This window comes from Mobula hypostoma, chromosome 15, assembly GCF_963921235.1.
Source record: "Mobula hypostoma chromosome 15, sMobHyp1.1, whole genome shotgun sequence".
Taxonomy (NCBI): Eukaryota; Metazoa; Chordata; class Chondrichthyes; order Myliobatiformes; family Myliobatidae; genus Mobula; species Mobula hypostoma.
Genome location: NC_086111.1, coordinates 51061057 through 51077348, shown reverse-complemented (window position 1 = coordinate 51077348; position 16292 = coordinate 51061057). Strand labels below are relative to the sequence as shown.

The 16292-nt window shown below is 39.0% G+C and overlaps 1 protein-coding gene across 3 annotated transcripts; it reads left to right on the top strand.

Moving 5' to 3' along the window:
* Window positions 1-233: 233 nt before the first annotated feature.
* rpp14 (ribonuclease P/MRP 14 subunit) lies at window positions 234-9568 on the top strand. Of its 3 annotated transcripts, none has more exons than XM_063068401.1 (5): window positions 234-399; window positions 512-596; window positions 4312-4388; window positions 7451-7529; window positions 8855-9568. In XM_063068401.1, the coding sequence occupies exon 5, from the start codon at window positions 8963-8965 to the stop codon at window positions 9479-9481; it is 519 nt and encodes a 172-aa protein (XP_062924471.1). In that variant the 5' UTR covers window positions 234-399; window positions 512-596; window positions 4312-4388; window positions 7451-7529; window positions 8855-8962; the 3' UTR covers window positions 9482-9568. The 3 variants fall into 3 exon arrangements, with proteins under 3 accessions (XP_062924471.1, XP_062924473.1, XP_062924472.1); XM_063068403.1 differs by having other exon boundaries at window positions 234-391; window positions 8855-8924; XM_063068402.1 differs by having other exon boundaries at window positions 235-391.
* The last annotated feature ends 6724 nt before the right edge of the window (window positions 9569-16292 follow it).

Sequence of the window (16292 nt, the reverse complement as noted above, 5' to 3'; positions counted from 1 at the left end):
TTTCTCCATCTCCTATATATTTCTGCCCTGTTGCCCCTGGCACCAGAAATCAGCTGTATTTTGAATCACGAGAGATTCTGCAGATGCTGGAAATCTTCAGCACTGCACAAAGTGCTGGAAGAACTCAGCGGGTCAGAAAGCCTGCCGCGGCATGGCCACTCCTCGCATTGAGATGGCGCCCGCCCGCCTCGGTTGCGGACGCGAATGGCGATTGGCTGGCTGGGGCGCGGGAAGTGACGTGCCCGGGCCGCTCGGGGCCTAGTGCTGCGCTGAGGCCTGGTGCCGGTTTTTGTCGCCTGGCGGTGGGATGATTGGCGCGGGCGAGCAGCGGGCGGGCGCAGTGTACGAGAGGCGCGTTTACAAGAATGTCTCTGACTACCAGTACATGAAGGTCCGCCTGTGAGTGATAGAGGGCGATCTGATGTGGTTCCGCTGCGCACAAGGCTCGTGGTTTTCTGGTGTGCCACTCAACTCACTCTGTTTCTCTTTTTCTCAATGCAACAATAAATAGGGAATTCGAAGCCCCGGGATTCAGGCTGAATGATGTATCCTTTAAACAGATGATCATCTCAGCCCTCAGGGGTTTGCACGGAGAGGTACGTCAAGTCAAGTCATTTTTTATTGTCATTTCATGCATAACTGTTGGTACAGAACATAGTAAAAATGAGACAACGTTTTCCAGGACCATGGTGCTACATGAAACAATACAAAACTACTGAACTACGTAAGAAAAAACACAAAAACTACACTAGACTACAGACCTATCCAGGACTGCATAAAGTGCACAAAACAGTGCAGGCACTACAATAAATAATAAGACAGTAGGCACAGTAGAGGGTATAGTAGGTTGGTGTCAAGCCAGGCTCTGGGTATTGAAGAGTCTGATGGCTTGGGGGAAGAAACTGTTACGTAGTCTGGTCGTGAGAGCCCGAATGCTTCGGTGCCTTTTTCCAGGTGGCAGGAGGGAGAAGAATTTATATGAGGGGTGCATGGGGTCCTTCATAATGCTGTTTGCTTTACGGATGCAGCGTGTGGTGTAAATGTGTACTATAACGCGAGTTTACAGTATATACAAATAATGGCATCTTGAACCAGGAGTAAAATTATTCTCTCTTCTCCATCAACTTTGCAGTTTGTAATTATCTCAAGAATTTGGAATATATACATTTTCAAATGTTGTTTGCCGTTGATTTTATATCTTCCAGTCATCTGTTTGCACATTAATGTGAAAAATTGCCTTTGTTTACATTCCCTAACTGAATTGTTATTTTTACAAAATCCATTATACTCTCTTAAAAAACGTTGAAGTCTTTGATTTGTTCAGCCATCTATGCCACACATACAGATTTCCCCTGCTAACCGAAGGTAGAGCGTTCCTATGAAACGGTTCGTAAGCCGGAATGTCGTAAAGTGAATAAGCAATTACCATTTACTAATATGGGAAAAAATTTTGAGCGTTCCCAGACCCAAAGAATAACCTACAAAATCATGCCAAATAACATATAAATCCTAAAATAACAGTAACATATAGTAAAAGCAGGAATGATATAATAAATACACAGCCTGTATAAAGTAGAAATACTTTTCTGCAGCACTGTCTAGCACAGCAAAAATCCTGCGGAAGCGCTCCCAGCAGAAACACTCTCTCCAGTAACCTTTAAGCTATGAAGCTGCCAAATCATACCAAATAACACATAAAAATACACAGCCTATATAAAGTAGAAATAATGTATGTACAGTGTAGTTTCACTTACCGGAATCGGGAAGACTCCAATAACTTGCAGTTTCGTCACAGTTAAACACTTCCTTATATGAATAACCACCTGACACCATCGGCAATTGCCTCTGATCTGGGCCGATATTTACGTGCCGGGTGGCACCTAATTAATTAGCATGTTTATTTTGGCTTTTTTCTTAAAGATGTGCTGGGTACATTCCGACTACCGCTGCACTGCTGCATTCTTCGCGGCAATGTATCGGTCCGTGGCCCGGAGGTTGGGGACCACTGCTTAAACTATGAAGCTGCCCTCGCCTCAGAAACCGATCAAACCACCCATGACTACCTTTAAATTCCACTTTCACAACACTTTCATCACCATCGTCCAGTGCTTTCTGTTTCAGCTTACTAAAACGACTGACTTATTTCTTCTTATGTATAAGAAAACTTAACGGAACACCATGCTTTGTACACCCATCAATCCACTCAAGCAATAGACTTTCCATTTTATTCATTATTGGATGCCAGCTAAGAGAGGCCACTTGGCTACGAGCAGAACCAACAGTAACATCGGCAGCTTTCAAAATTCTTTATCTGCGTATAAATAGTGCGAATGGTGGACGCAGCAAGTTCAACGCGCGGACAATGTCCTTATTTCGTTCACCACAATCGAAACACTTAATTATGTCTAGTTTTACGCTAAGTGTAACACCCTTACGAGCTCTTTCAGGTTTTTTCAATACCTTAGAACTCATCTTGCTAACGGATGCACAAAATAAATCGAGATAAAGCACGTGTTTAAGCAATGCCGGCTAGAATGCAGTTCCGGGGGAGGAGCTTGGCTGTTCGGGCGCACGCTGCCTTTTTTCGTAACAGTGAAAACACCTTCTGTTAGCGAAAATAGGTAACTAATGTAAATCTTTCATAACAGCGAGGTGTCGTAAAGTAAACGTTCGGAAAACGGGGGCCACCTGTAATAACTGGTTGCATGTGGTATGTGTGTATGAATATCTTTCTGGTAAATTACTTAGTTTAGAATCTTCCTCCAGGTATCACTGAACTAAGCTATTCTTGCAGAAAAGACTTTTGTAAGCCCAAACATGAGGAAATCTGCGCTGAAAATCCAAAGCGGCACACTCAAAACGCCAGAGGAACTCACCAGGTCAAACAGCATCTATGGAAAAGAATGACTTTTTGGGCTGATAGGCTTCTTCAGGGCTGAGGGGGAAGGGGGGAGGTGCCTGAATTAGATGTAGGGAGAGAAAAGAGACCCACTGGAAGGTAATAGATGAAGCCAGGTGGGTGGGAAAGGTCCCTTCCTCCTTCCATTTCTCCTATTGTCATATCAGATTTGTTCTTCTCTAGCCCTTGACCTTTCCCACCCACCGGACTTTTCCTATTACCTTCAGGCCAGCATTTTTCCTCTTCTTCCCCCCCCCCCCACCTTCCCTCTCAGTCCTGAAGAAGGGTCTCGGCCCAAAAAATCGAGTGTTTGCACTCTTCCATCGATGCTGCCTGATCTGCTGTGTTCCTAGAACCCTTCTGTATTTTTATAAGCTGCTGCTGTGTTCATTGGGGGGTGGGGGAAGTTATGTAGTAATGGAACTTTATCTTTGGATGGTTTGTTGTACTATTTGATTCTCCTAAATGGCTCCAACTGCTTTCTCCACAAATTTATTATCAAAGTACATATATGTAACCTCATATAACTTTGAGATGTGTTTTCTTGTGGTAAATCCAAGAAACACAATAGAATCAATGAAAAACTGCATCCAGAAGGATGGACAAACAACCAATATGCAAAAGACAACAATCTCTGCAAATACAAAAAGAGAAAAATAATTAAATAAGCAGTAAATATTGAGAACACAAGATGAAGAGTCCTTGGAAGTGAGTTCATAGGATGTGGGAACATTTCAATGATGGGGCAAGTGAAGTTATCTCTAGTTCAAGAGCCTGATAGTTGAGGGGTAATAACTGTTCCTAAGCCTGGTGCTGTGGGTCCTGAGGCTGCTGTACCTCCTTCCTGATGGCAAAAGCTTTTCCATTCAAGGGCACTGCTGTTTCCTTAGAAATGGAAAGTTTATTTTTCACCCCAGACACAGCTTATGTTATATGTTTTCCTGTGTACAAACTGTTAATTCTTTTTATTCCACTGTTCACTATTACAAATGAAATATTTCATTGTAAGTGAGGAGAGTTTTAAGACCACCCCCAAGACTGGGACAAATTCTAGTTCATTGCTTCAGGCTGACACATATCAGTGTTAATTGTGATATTGAACTGAAGATTAACTAGTCTTTTAAGCAATTATGTTTATAAAATGCATTGCACAATTCAAAGAAAAGTAACAGGTTCTTACTATCCTGGCCTGTATTTATCAACATTAGCATCATCCAATGTAGCACAGCTAAAACTGGAATTGTATTTACAATTTCATGTTTATCGCTGCTATATCACCCATTTATTGCAATTTTTTCATTCTCTTGGGGGAAGTAGTCACTTTAGTCATTTTTCTCTATTGAAAATGCACTTTAATGTAAAATAGAGGTTCATATCTGATGCTTAATGTTGTAAAAATGTAAATTTTGCAGATTGGTGCTGCCTTGCCAATTGATGTTCTGAAATTTGAAGAGCAATCATTAACAGCGATACTAAGGGTGAGAGGAAGGTGAGTGTGCACGTTAATGTACAAAGACATTTGCTGATTTGAATACGGTAACAGTAATATAGAAGTAATCACTGTGTACTTTATAAGGCTATGTTAGAAGTAGGCAATGACTGAATCAGAACTGGTTTTGTTTGTGTAAGTAAGTGGAGTACACTTCGTCTGTAATCATACCCAGCAGAATGGCACTTTACTCTAGAGAGAAATTTTAACTAATTGTTTTTTTCTGTCTTACTCCCTTTGCAGCTAGAGTTGATTTTGCAAATTCCCTTCCTTATCAAATTGGTAACTAGTTCTCTCTCCTTTTGGCTTATCTTCCCTCAGGAAAAACTACTTGGCATTTCTGCTTTTTTGCAAGCAGCCAACATTCCTTTCTTTCAAGAGTTCTTGAGCTTAATATTGTCTCTCTGATCTTTGCTCATCTTTCCTACGGCTCTGTTTTTGAGTCTGTTTGTTTGAATATTTTTTATCACCAGTATATTAACATTGACATTTGACTTGCTTAACCTTTCTTTGACTATTGTCATGCTTGATCCCAACTCTGGTCACTCAAGTCCTTTATACAAAATCCACCCTGGTAGAATGGTATTCCATTCCAGCCTACTTGATCCTTACCATGTCATTGATAGCAGTGGATTTCTTTCCTGGCTTTGTACCTTCACCCTCTCTCACAATCTCCCTGCTCTTGTATATCCCTATGTCATTGTCGAAGATTAAGACAGATTACAGTTTTAGTGTTAAATGTTTATCTGCAATAAACTCCATCCCAATCACTGCAATCAAAATGTTGGCTCTTACAAAGCCTGGCTATCTGCTTCCTATCTCACACCAAGCTCTAATCGTAGACTAACAATATCACTGTAAACCTGTCCTGTCCAAGTGGCTTTTAAATGTCATCATCATAGTCAGCTCAACTACTTTCTCCAGCAGCTTATTTCATGCAAACAACATTCTCTGTGTGGGTCCCTTTTAAGTCTCCTCTCACCTGTGCTCTTAGTTTTTGGTTATCTTTCCCTGGGGAAAAAGACGGAATGCATTCACTCTTATCTGCCCCTCATGATTTCATACAACTCTGTGTAAGGTAGCTTCTAAGGCAGGGGTAGGCAACCTACGGCCCATGGGCCACATCAGGTCCGCAAAGGTACTTTGACCAGCCCGTGAGCAAATATTGAGATACTATGCTTATCCCGTCTGCGAGCGATTTTTCCTTATTCTGAGTGTTTCACGCGACCACACTGATGGACATGCATGGCGTCTTGCTACACTGGCTCCAGGTTCCGTTTTGTTCCAAACCAAACACTGGTATATACGAATGACGGGAAGGCAGACTACCTTATTAACATGTATTATAGATATTCTCCGTGCACGCGCAGGTTTTCAGATGGGATCGTTCAAATTTGTAAATAGAAACAGCGTCACCGTGTTTTAACAAGAAATCCATGCTAAATATCCAAATAGGGTATTTACATGTGCTGCGATACTTGTTGAATAACTCGCGTTTCGAAATAAAATCAAAGAAAAAATTTCCAATGGCATTGAATGCAAAATGCAGAAAGGTAGACGCTGAGTGCCGAAAAAGCACTGAAAATGAAGGAAATACCCATGCCAGCTACAAAGTCTCAAAACGTATTGCAGAAAAGATGAAGCCTTTTACAAGTGGAGAGTTTATCAAGAATGTTTACTGGCAGTGGTGGATATTGTTTGCCCTGAAAAGAAATCTTTATTTGCATCTATCAGCCTGTCAGCAAGAACGATCACATGGCGAGTTGAAGAAATGTCAGCAGATGTTAAAAGTTGTTTGAGGGATGCCTGCAACGAATTGCATTTTTTTTTTCAATTGCGCCTGGTGAGAGTACAGACTTGAGGGACACTGCTCAGCTTGCAGTGTTTGTGCGAGGAGTGACTTCAACTTTTCAAACTTTTGAAGAGTTTATTCAATTAATTCCTATGAAGGACACGATTACTGGAGCAAATATTTTTGAAGCTTTGCTGAAAATTATGTCAGAAATGAAACGTAATGTGTCGAAGCTAATTGGCATCACAACTGATGGGGCACCAGCAACGGTGGGACAGAAAAACTAACTGATTGGCATCCTTGGTAAACACAAATGCTTTTCTAGCATGTGTTATTCATTAATTTGAGGTAAAACATAACTAAATGTATTTAAATGGATAATTCCCATATTTCAAGTTTTTTATGGCATTTATCTGGCCCACCGTCCGCTCATTAATACGCGATCCGGCCCACAGAGGCAAAAAGGTTGCTAACCCCTGTTCTAAGGAATAAAGTCCCAGCCTATTCAGCCTCTCACTAATAACTCCAGTCATCGAGTCCAGAGTCCTGCCCTGACTGATGAAGGTCAGTATGGCAAACAGCCTTTTCATTATCCCTTCTACTTGTGGCACCTGTACCTCTGCCAGTCCTGCCCTCCTTCCAGCCATGTTTCTGTTATGGCATTAGTATCCTGGTTCTCAAAGTTGCACCTTCCCCTGCCTTAATTAAATTCATGACTCCGAATGACCAAACAATTAGCCTATTGTATAAATTCACACATGGCTACTCTAATCAATAGCCCTGTATTTCTTCCTTCTACTGAGATGAAAACTGATAATCGTAGAACCACGATTAGGCAGCAACCATGGAAAAGGAAACAAGTTAACATTTCCCCCAATGAAGGGTCTCGGCCCAAAACTCAACTGTACCTCTTCCTATAGATGCTGCCTGGCCTGCTGTGTTCACCAGCACTTTTTATGTGTGTTGCTTAACATTTCAGGTTGATCTGCAATTTTTATTTTGGCTGTTTCTGAGTCCTGCCTTTTTAAATTATTCCTTTTTCCTTCATTCGGGTATTGATAGCCATCCCTTTGCCAAACTCTTCTGTTTCATTGATTTGCTCCTTTTCCTTAAAACATTAACTTGATCAATTGTTTTGTTAATTTCTCCAGATCACTCCCATTTCTTTCCATTTATGTACCATGAAGTGGGGATTTTCATTGGTGCTGTGTAAAATAGTTGTTGCTGTTTAAACTGCTGGAATATATGACAAGACCGTCTTTGTTTACAGTGACCTTGTGAAGCTCTGGAGTGCATTGACCCTGGTGGCATCCTATAAAGATATGAAGTGTGCTTTCAGAGTTATACAGGTATCATATGCTTACTATACATGGCTAAAATTTAAGCTGTTTACTCACAGCAGACAAAGTATAGGACTAGGATTATCTAGTTTTAATCAAACTATTTAGCAGAACAGAATCTGCTGTGGGATTTGTTTAAGCTGTAAGATTAAGGTGCCACTTTCCCTTGCATATATCATCCAGAATTACTTGCAATTATTTCTCTTTTCAAAGACTTTGTTGGAAGATAACAAAAATATTTTGGAGACATGAACACTGAAATATATCTCTGCTCCTTGTAGTGAATGTCATTATTCTAAATCACTGGAGATGGAGCATGCTAAATCAAGCCCATGGTTTCCACTGATACCAGTCTTGTAGCCACATTTAAAAGTTGCAGACGTGAAACTCCCATTGCACTACCATTGTCACTGTAGTCCTTCTGTGGAGTTGTTAATTAATTTAAAACCTTAAGTATATGTTAAAATAAAAATCCTGAACTCAGCCTTTAAATGAAAGTCATTATGTGTGGCCTTGCTAGAGTGACCAGCTTGGGTGAATGTAAAGCTTCAATGACCCAATCCAATTGTACCCATCCCCTTGTCTTAAATGTGTGTGCGATGTGCATGCGCACAGATCTAGAATGCACTGTTGTATGTTCAGCAGCTAAATGCCAGCTTTCTACAAACCAGCCAGCTAGGTACAGTATCAGTGCATTCCGGCCCTTTAGCTGCTTTCCAGTCTATACGTGCTGCCTGGCCTGAGTCGTTCCAACGTCTATGTATTTTATATCATACCCTTTCTAATTCATTTTTAATATTGCTTCTGGCTCTGCTTCCTTTTCACTTGTTACTTTTCCCTTATTTGATGTGTCATTAATTTTAAAGTTTAATAGAACTTTTCTACCCTAATATTTCTCTTTACATCCCTTGTACTCCCTGTTGCACCGGTTTGCTGCTCTGTGATTCTGACTTTTTAAATAGATCCTGTTTTTCATGAATCGGGAATGTTATCCTAAACAGATTGTTGTTTGACAGGCTGGTTTAATTTTTCAGCTAAGCCAGTAATTGCTTGCAGCAATTAACTGAAGTCAGGTGAAAGCAAAACATTCATGAATTCACTATAAGTAAGCAGTGCATCAAATTGGAAAGATAAATGAAATATATCTGTCAGATTGATGCATTGATATGAGTCTTAATGTTTACTTTTTTCCTTCCTGTAATTAATTCACATAAAACTGCTAATATGTTGTTGTCCTTTAAAGCATGTGAACTAATGATATAATCTTTAATTTTTTTAATTTGCAAATACTCATTGAGTTTACAACAATTAATTGCATTTTTACTTCTGTCTAGGTCTCTCCTTTTCTTCTTGCACTGTCGGGCAACAGTAGAGAATTTCTGCTGATTTGAGATCATTGAACTGACTTGTTGTCTAGACTGGGTTATAACATTTTTGGAAGAATGTCTTTCAGTGGTCCAAGAATTATGCTTGATATATTTCAGAGAACATTAAAAATGAATCGGTGGCGTGCAGGTGGCATTGTGATGCTACACGATACTTTTCGTAGGTCTGTGCACATTCAAGCTGGGGAGAAAGCTGAACTTACCAGAGTTTTTACACAGAGTGATGTATTTAACTTTGCAGAGTTAACAGGTGATACTAACCCGCTTCACCTTAGCGAGGATTATGCTAAGGCTCATAGATTTGAAAAACCAGTTGTACATGGTGTATTAGTATGTGGGTTAGTATCTGCTGTTCTGGGAACCAAAATGCCCGGATGTGTTCTTCTATCACAAGAACTCCGTTTCCTCGCACCTTTGTATGCAGGTGAACAAGTCTCTGCAGTTCTAGATATAACTAAAATTAAGAGATCTATTGCTTGGATTGCTGTTTCATGCATTGTCAATGAAAATAAGAAGATTATTTTGAAAGGGGAAGTGAAGGTAATGCTGCCAGAAGGTAAATGTCAAAATGTATAACTATTCTGAAATTATGAAGTAATTTGTGAAATATTTTTAAGATTGTATATTCTGTTCAAGCTATTAAAATTGTGATTTGAAAATGGATACTATATGATGTGAGATGTCAGTAATTATAATGGCTTTCTTATGATTGTCATAGAACAGTACAGCAGAGTACAGACATAAGGTTGTGTTGACCTATTAACCTACCTTAAAATCAATCTAACCCTTCCCTCCCACATAGCCTTCCATTTTTCTTTCATCCATGTGCCTTTCTAAGAGTCTCTTAAATGTCCCTAAATCTACTTGAACCACCATCCCCATCAGTGCCTTCTATGTACTTACCACTCTGTGTTTTTAGAAAAAAAGTACCTGTAACATCATCTGCCCCCTATAATTTCCTTCAATCACTTTAAGAGTAAGACCTCTTGATTTTGGGAAATAAAATAATCTTTTGGTTTAAAGGATTTGGTTTAATGGTGATAGAAGGCTTCTTATCCACCTGGCTTCTTCAGGCACTGCTCATTCAGGGAATAGAAAAGTTAGCATCCTTGTATATAAAAGTGTGTTCATGAAGCAGCTTTTGTGCTCTTTGGATATCCAAGACAGCTATATTAACGGTTAAGTACCTTAAATTGTAAATCACTGGGATAGGAAAGTATTGTCACCAATTTAACCAATAAGGCTTATCAAAAATATTGAATACAAATATTTGATATGAGATTGGTTAGGGAGAAAGCCAAGACAATAGGTGAACCACTCAGCTCATTCTTGAATAGCACACTCACCAGTTGAAACCTTGTTACAGTCTTACTTGAAAAGCTGGGCCTCCAACGGTTAATGAAAATCAAGAAAACTGATGCTAGAATTATGAAACAATAATGCACTGATTTGTCAGCATAGGATAATTGGTCAAATTACTATAGTGGTTCTTTAATCCACAATCTTTTTACTTGGAAAGGGTACACACTGCCAGGCCAGGAACTGCATGGTTAGATACAATAATACATCAGCTGGATTCTGGCCATTTCTTAATGCAGAATTTGTCCAAGTCTGACATCAGGAAGCCATGGTAAAGTTGAATAGAATTCAATGGAAAAGCTGCAGTAGCTAGTCATGCCCAGCTCAAATGAAGATCTGTATTGTTCTGATAGACCAATCGTTCTCAGCAGACTGAATAAAACCTGTCCTTTGCAGAAAAGTTTGTTCTGAAGAGTACCTTCAACATTAGTAAATTGGTCTGTAGTCTTCACAGGTTTTTGAAGCCTTGCGGAAAAGAAGATTCTGGATATCTCCCCAAGCTGACTGTCAAAGTCACCTTGCAGAATGCTTCAACACTAGAACTTTCAAATGACTGCTTGAAAATGGTGCAAAGGGCTCTCCATGTCAGAACTTCTATGCACAGTCATACTTTATTCTCCAATGTACATTGTCCTAGAGGTAGCTAAACTGGGGATTTAGATCATTGAACTAGAATTTGAATTTGCCAAGAGTGTTCTGGAAAGAGATGTGGTGGTGTTTGTTCAGCTCCTGCTAAACAATTGCCTTACCTAGAACTTGGTAAACCATGCCCAGTAGTCTGCTTGAATCTTTTATCAATGCAGCAGAAGGCATTCTATCTAGATCCATGATGGCTTGGTAAGGCAACTACTCGGTGTGTGATTTCTCAACTAATTGATAACATAACAGAGAAAGAGACAGTGCAGTTTACAGCAAATCAAGAATGTGATAGACTATACTTCCTCTACCTGAATAAAGTACAGGTAATGTTCAAAGAGCTTCATGTTACACAGTTCATATCCACTAATGAACATTTTTCCCTCCATTGTGTCTTATCATCCATGAAATGTAATGCCATATCATACTGAAGCCTCTTTGAGAGGAGCTCCCAAATACCAAACACATAACCTTCTCAATTTTCCCTCCCAAGTTTACACTATTCAGACTTTAAAAATATACCACAAGGCACTCCTTTATTGTCACTGATTTTAAACAATCCTGCAACCCATAAAGAATATTGTAGTTCAGGTGGACTGCACTGAGCTGCACAGAGCTCATGATAAAACAAAATAAAATTGTATACAGTATATTGTTTCCAGTCTCAAGAACTACAACAATCCAGGTATTTTATTAAATTTGGCCATTTGGATTGGGGTCTATTTTGTCATTTTTCTAGTATTTTAACTTACTTGATGCTTGCTTATATGTTTGTATAAATCAACAGTTCATAAGTGGATTTTCAGTAATTTGTTGTATAGCTTGCTCTGTATTTTTACATTTTCTTTATAAGCTGTTCTCGTCAAAAGAATTTTCTCATCTCTCCAGTTTGAGCTAGTTCTCAGTATAAACTCAACCAGAAGACGAGGTTTGCTATTCTTTCTTTGTTTCTTTAATTGTTCTTTCCTACTTACAGTAGAGTGGATTGGCTACTGTTAGAAGTTTAGAGTAGAATTAAACCCAGGTATTTTGTAAATCCTATATCTAACCCATTATTTTGTTGGATCCTGTCATTACTAATACAGCTTTACAGTATTGAAGTGCTTAAAGTGAAAACCCGTTCTAAATTTATTAGTTCATCAAAGGCTGCTATAACAGGCGCTCTTGGCTATTCCATACGCACAATAAAATTTTAGGAATTCCAATTCTAATCACGTTTGGAAGACTTGGTGATTGTAATACATAAAGTGGGCACATGATGGCACTAAAGATCACTAGTTTCGGTTTACACGTTACAAATTGGACAAAATGTAGACTGGTGTTTTCAAATGTTTGAACACTGAAATTATGAGGACATTTCTGAAATGGAGAGACCAGTTGAATTTCACTGCAGCATCCAAATCTAGTGTTTCAAAATATGTAGTTTAATTATACAGAGTAGCAACATTCTTTGCACTGACTTGCAGCTGAGGTTTGAACATCCTGGGCCACAAAGCTATTAGGACCAATATCAAGGATTTGAATTTACTCTGTGATGGTAGGGATGGATGGTGTCAGTGTACATGTAAAAACCGACACTGTGGATGAAATTGTTTATGTACATGTATGTAAGTGGGAAGGGAGGTGGAGGAAGAGGAACGTTTGGGTATAGGAAATAATTCTATTGTTGTAGATATCAGTATTGTACAAAGAGTGAAGTCTAGAGTAAGAGTTCAGCACGGACTAGGAGGGCTGAGATGGCCATATGGTTATATGTGTAGCTTACTTAGGCTATATATTGGAGGGCAATTGAGAGAAACATAATTGGAGGGTTTGACGAAACATTTGCAGGGAAAATGGACGTCGGTATATGAGGTGATGTGCATTCAAAAGTTACAAGAGCAAAAGGTTCTGAGATGGGATAGCTGTGAGAACGAGGGAGCAAAGGGTGGAGTTTTTTGATGAGGGAGGTGCTACAAACATCTTTAAAAATGAAAGAAACAAGTGAAAAATGTGGGTATGATGTTAAGGTAAGAGTGATCTTGGGTCAGTGGTGTAAATTGCACAGATTAGCTCATCGCCATTTCTATAATAGATGATATTATTCTTAGTGATTAAATAATACATCAGTTTTCACATTTTGGAAGTAAATGAAGGGCTGGAGAGTGACTTAAGGACAACCCATAGGTCACGTTATAAGATGACAAAAATGCAATTCCACGTAGCAACAGTGTAAGTAAAAACGGAGGCAGTGCACAGTTGATAGAAAGTGTGTGCATTCTCAGCAGCAGCAACTTAACTGAGGCAGTTAACAGCTGATTACACACTGGACAGATACTATTGAAACTGGTAGAATTCTTACAGGCTTTTGTCAGTGTTTCCTTGGGCTAAAATGTCCAGAACAAGGTCACAGATTCCAAATAAGGCTTTGTTGGATCTAGAGTTGATGTTATCCAGGTCAAGAATGAGGCATCGATCTTATGGAAATAGCCATTTTATTACATGTTCATTAGAGCACAGATGTCACCGTATATCAGCAAGTAAAATGAAGAAACAAAGAAATTGTCCTCCTGCTCTTGCTTTGTACTGCAAACCAATCTAAACCAGTGAGATAAGACAGTCAGTGGGGGAAAAACTGATTGAGTTATACTGCCATAGCACTTCAGGTTTACAGAGAGAAATACAGTGCCAGGTATGCTCCAAGTTACTAGATGCTTACAAACAGATGGTTATATAGTCATATCAGCAAGTGTAAAGAAAATTAAAACTTCAAGAAAAATAGCAATCTGGGCCCTTTGATTCTAAATACAACATTTTGAATCATTACACCTGAAAATATAGAGATAGAAAAACTTCCGGCATCAGTGCCTCGTGTAAGACTTAATCTAGTTTAAAAAAAAACATCAAAGGGTACTCGTACAGATAATGTCATAATTAGGTGGATGAGATGTGTGTAGTTTCTGAATTCTGGGTAGGAAAATTCACATGAGGTTGGATAGCTCTATCAGTGATTGCCCTTATACAAGTAAGATGTAAGCTCTAATGAGGCATCCAAGAGCAAACTTGTAACATCAGTGTCCCTATTTCCCTAGGGCTGATTTGATTCAGTCAAAGGAATCTCACTCATCCGATTGATATATCTTGGTTGCTTCTTTGTGAATATGATCAGCCAAATCATATGCATCTTTGAGCTCTTTAGTTATGCAAGTACAACACTCTTTACATATACTCTGTAACTGTACATAATCCCGTCTTAAAACCTAAGAGAAGATCTAATGCCATAGGATTGTAGAACTGTTTGATGCACTGCAAACATTCCTTCTGTAACTTTGTGAGGGATCAGCAGTGTCATTGCTTAATTTTTCTAAGATGCATCAGCACTTAATTTCCTTTATAGATCTTGCAACACCATACATTGCTGCAAATCAACTTCCCTCTGAGATGCCATGTTTGTGACCGGACTCAGCATAGTAAAATAAACTTTTTAGGGGTCTCATAACAGGGAAGGCAAAACCCAAATAACAGGATACTGACCAATTATGTGAGGGAGGGACAAGCTCCATCTTTACACATAAACGTGTTCCTCTCTGAGTTCAAACCATTTCTTAGTAATTGACAGGAATCTTGTTACATTGTGGTATTCTTACAGTGGTTCTTACAGCGCTGTGTTGTAGGCGATCATGGTCTTTCCATGACCATCACCATCACTGTTCTTGGCTAGTTTTTCTACAGAAGTGTTTTGCCATTCTGGGCAGTGTTTTCAAGACGGGTGACCCCAGCCATTATCAATACTGTTCAGAGATTGTCTGCCTGGTGTCAGTGGTGGCATAACCAGCATTTGTGATATATATGTACCAGCTGCTCCCATGACTTCACATGACCCTGATAGGGGGACCAAGCAGGTGCTGCACCTTGCCCAAGGGTGACCAGCATGCTAGCGGAGGGAAGGGGCGTCTTACACCTCCTTTGAAAGAGACATATCTCCACCCCGCCACCCCATTCTTACAGTGGATATTCTCAATAAAGATTCCATAATCATTATTCCATTTAGGACAGTGATACATACAGTTACATGAACTATACCCCACTGTGAGGTTATATTCAGAACTCATGTAAAAGGCATCCTTTACAATGAACACCTGAAAGGATGTGGCAACCTTGTCACTAATCTCCAGTTTAGGCATAGACTTACCCCAGATGAAAACGTGGTTGGGATTGGTCTCAAAATAATTCAATAGGTGAGACAGATATGACTGGCACAAATTCACATTTATGGTGTAAGTATAGCAAATTCGCATTATTTAGAGGATTTCATTTGTGAACAAGACAAGAAACCATTTTGACAAAAGATAGTAACTCACAGTAACTTTTCAAAAACTGAGCTTTATTGTGCATCTGCTTCTCATCTGAAGAAAGAGGTAGTACTTGTTTTTGCACAATTTGTTTTCACACAAATAATTGAAACCATGAGAATCACTGTTCATTTGACAGTATATTATGACTTATTATTATTAACTTTTATCTGTTACTGCTCAGTTGATGGTAAAGCAATGCAAAAATAAACCTGAGGAAATAAAGTTTAACAGAACATATATTTAAAATTTCTGTGCCAAAATAACAAAGGACATAAAATTGTATAGAATATGTACAGGCATTTTGATCCAACTAGATTGTGTTGGCTCATACTTCAGATGAGTTTCCTTCCATGTTTCCTGATTCATGGCAGACCTTGAGTACATCTTTCAATTCCCTTTTCCCTCAAATACTCATCTAGTTTATTCTCAAAATCATCTACAGGATTTGTCTTCATCACTTCCTATAACACTACACTCCAATTTCAAACCACTTCAATGAAAAGAATTTTCTTTATTCTCCTGTGTGATTGCTTGGTTACTTATCACATAATCAGTTCCCTTGTGAGATTACAACTTGTGCAAAAACAAAAACCATTTCTATCTGACTTTATGCCACTTTAATTAAGGATAATTTGAACAGATAACAAAAATACCTCTTAAAATGGTGGCATAGCTGTGGTTCCATAAATGTTATATACTCCACTGTATTTAAACACCCTGAGTATATTATTATAATGAAACATCTTTTGAAGAAACACTGACTATTCTCCTTCCAGGCAAATTGGGTAGAAATGTTCCTGGCTTTGAAGAGCTAAACATTTTTTTCTCATTCTGTTTTCTTGTTTCATAATGAATTATATTGGTGGGTGCAGATTGCAAATCACCAATCCAAATCAAAAATTTTTTGACCATTGATTGTGATTTTCACAGGATACTGCTACTTGCTGAGATGCTGTGTATGGTAATGACCACTATTCCTAATATGCTGCAATTTTCAGCATTGATTTATTGGTGAGGATTGCAGGATGTATCTGGCATCAAGTGTTGTGGAATCTAAA

Coding starts and splice junctions, on each gene's coding strand:
- rpp14 (XM_063068401.1), top strand. CDS start 8,963: ATGTCTTTCAGTGGTCCAAGAATTATGCTTGATATATTTCAGAGAACA.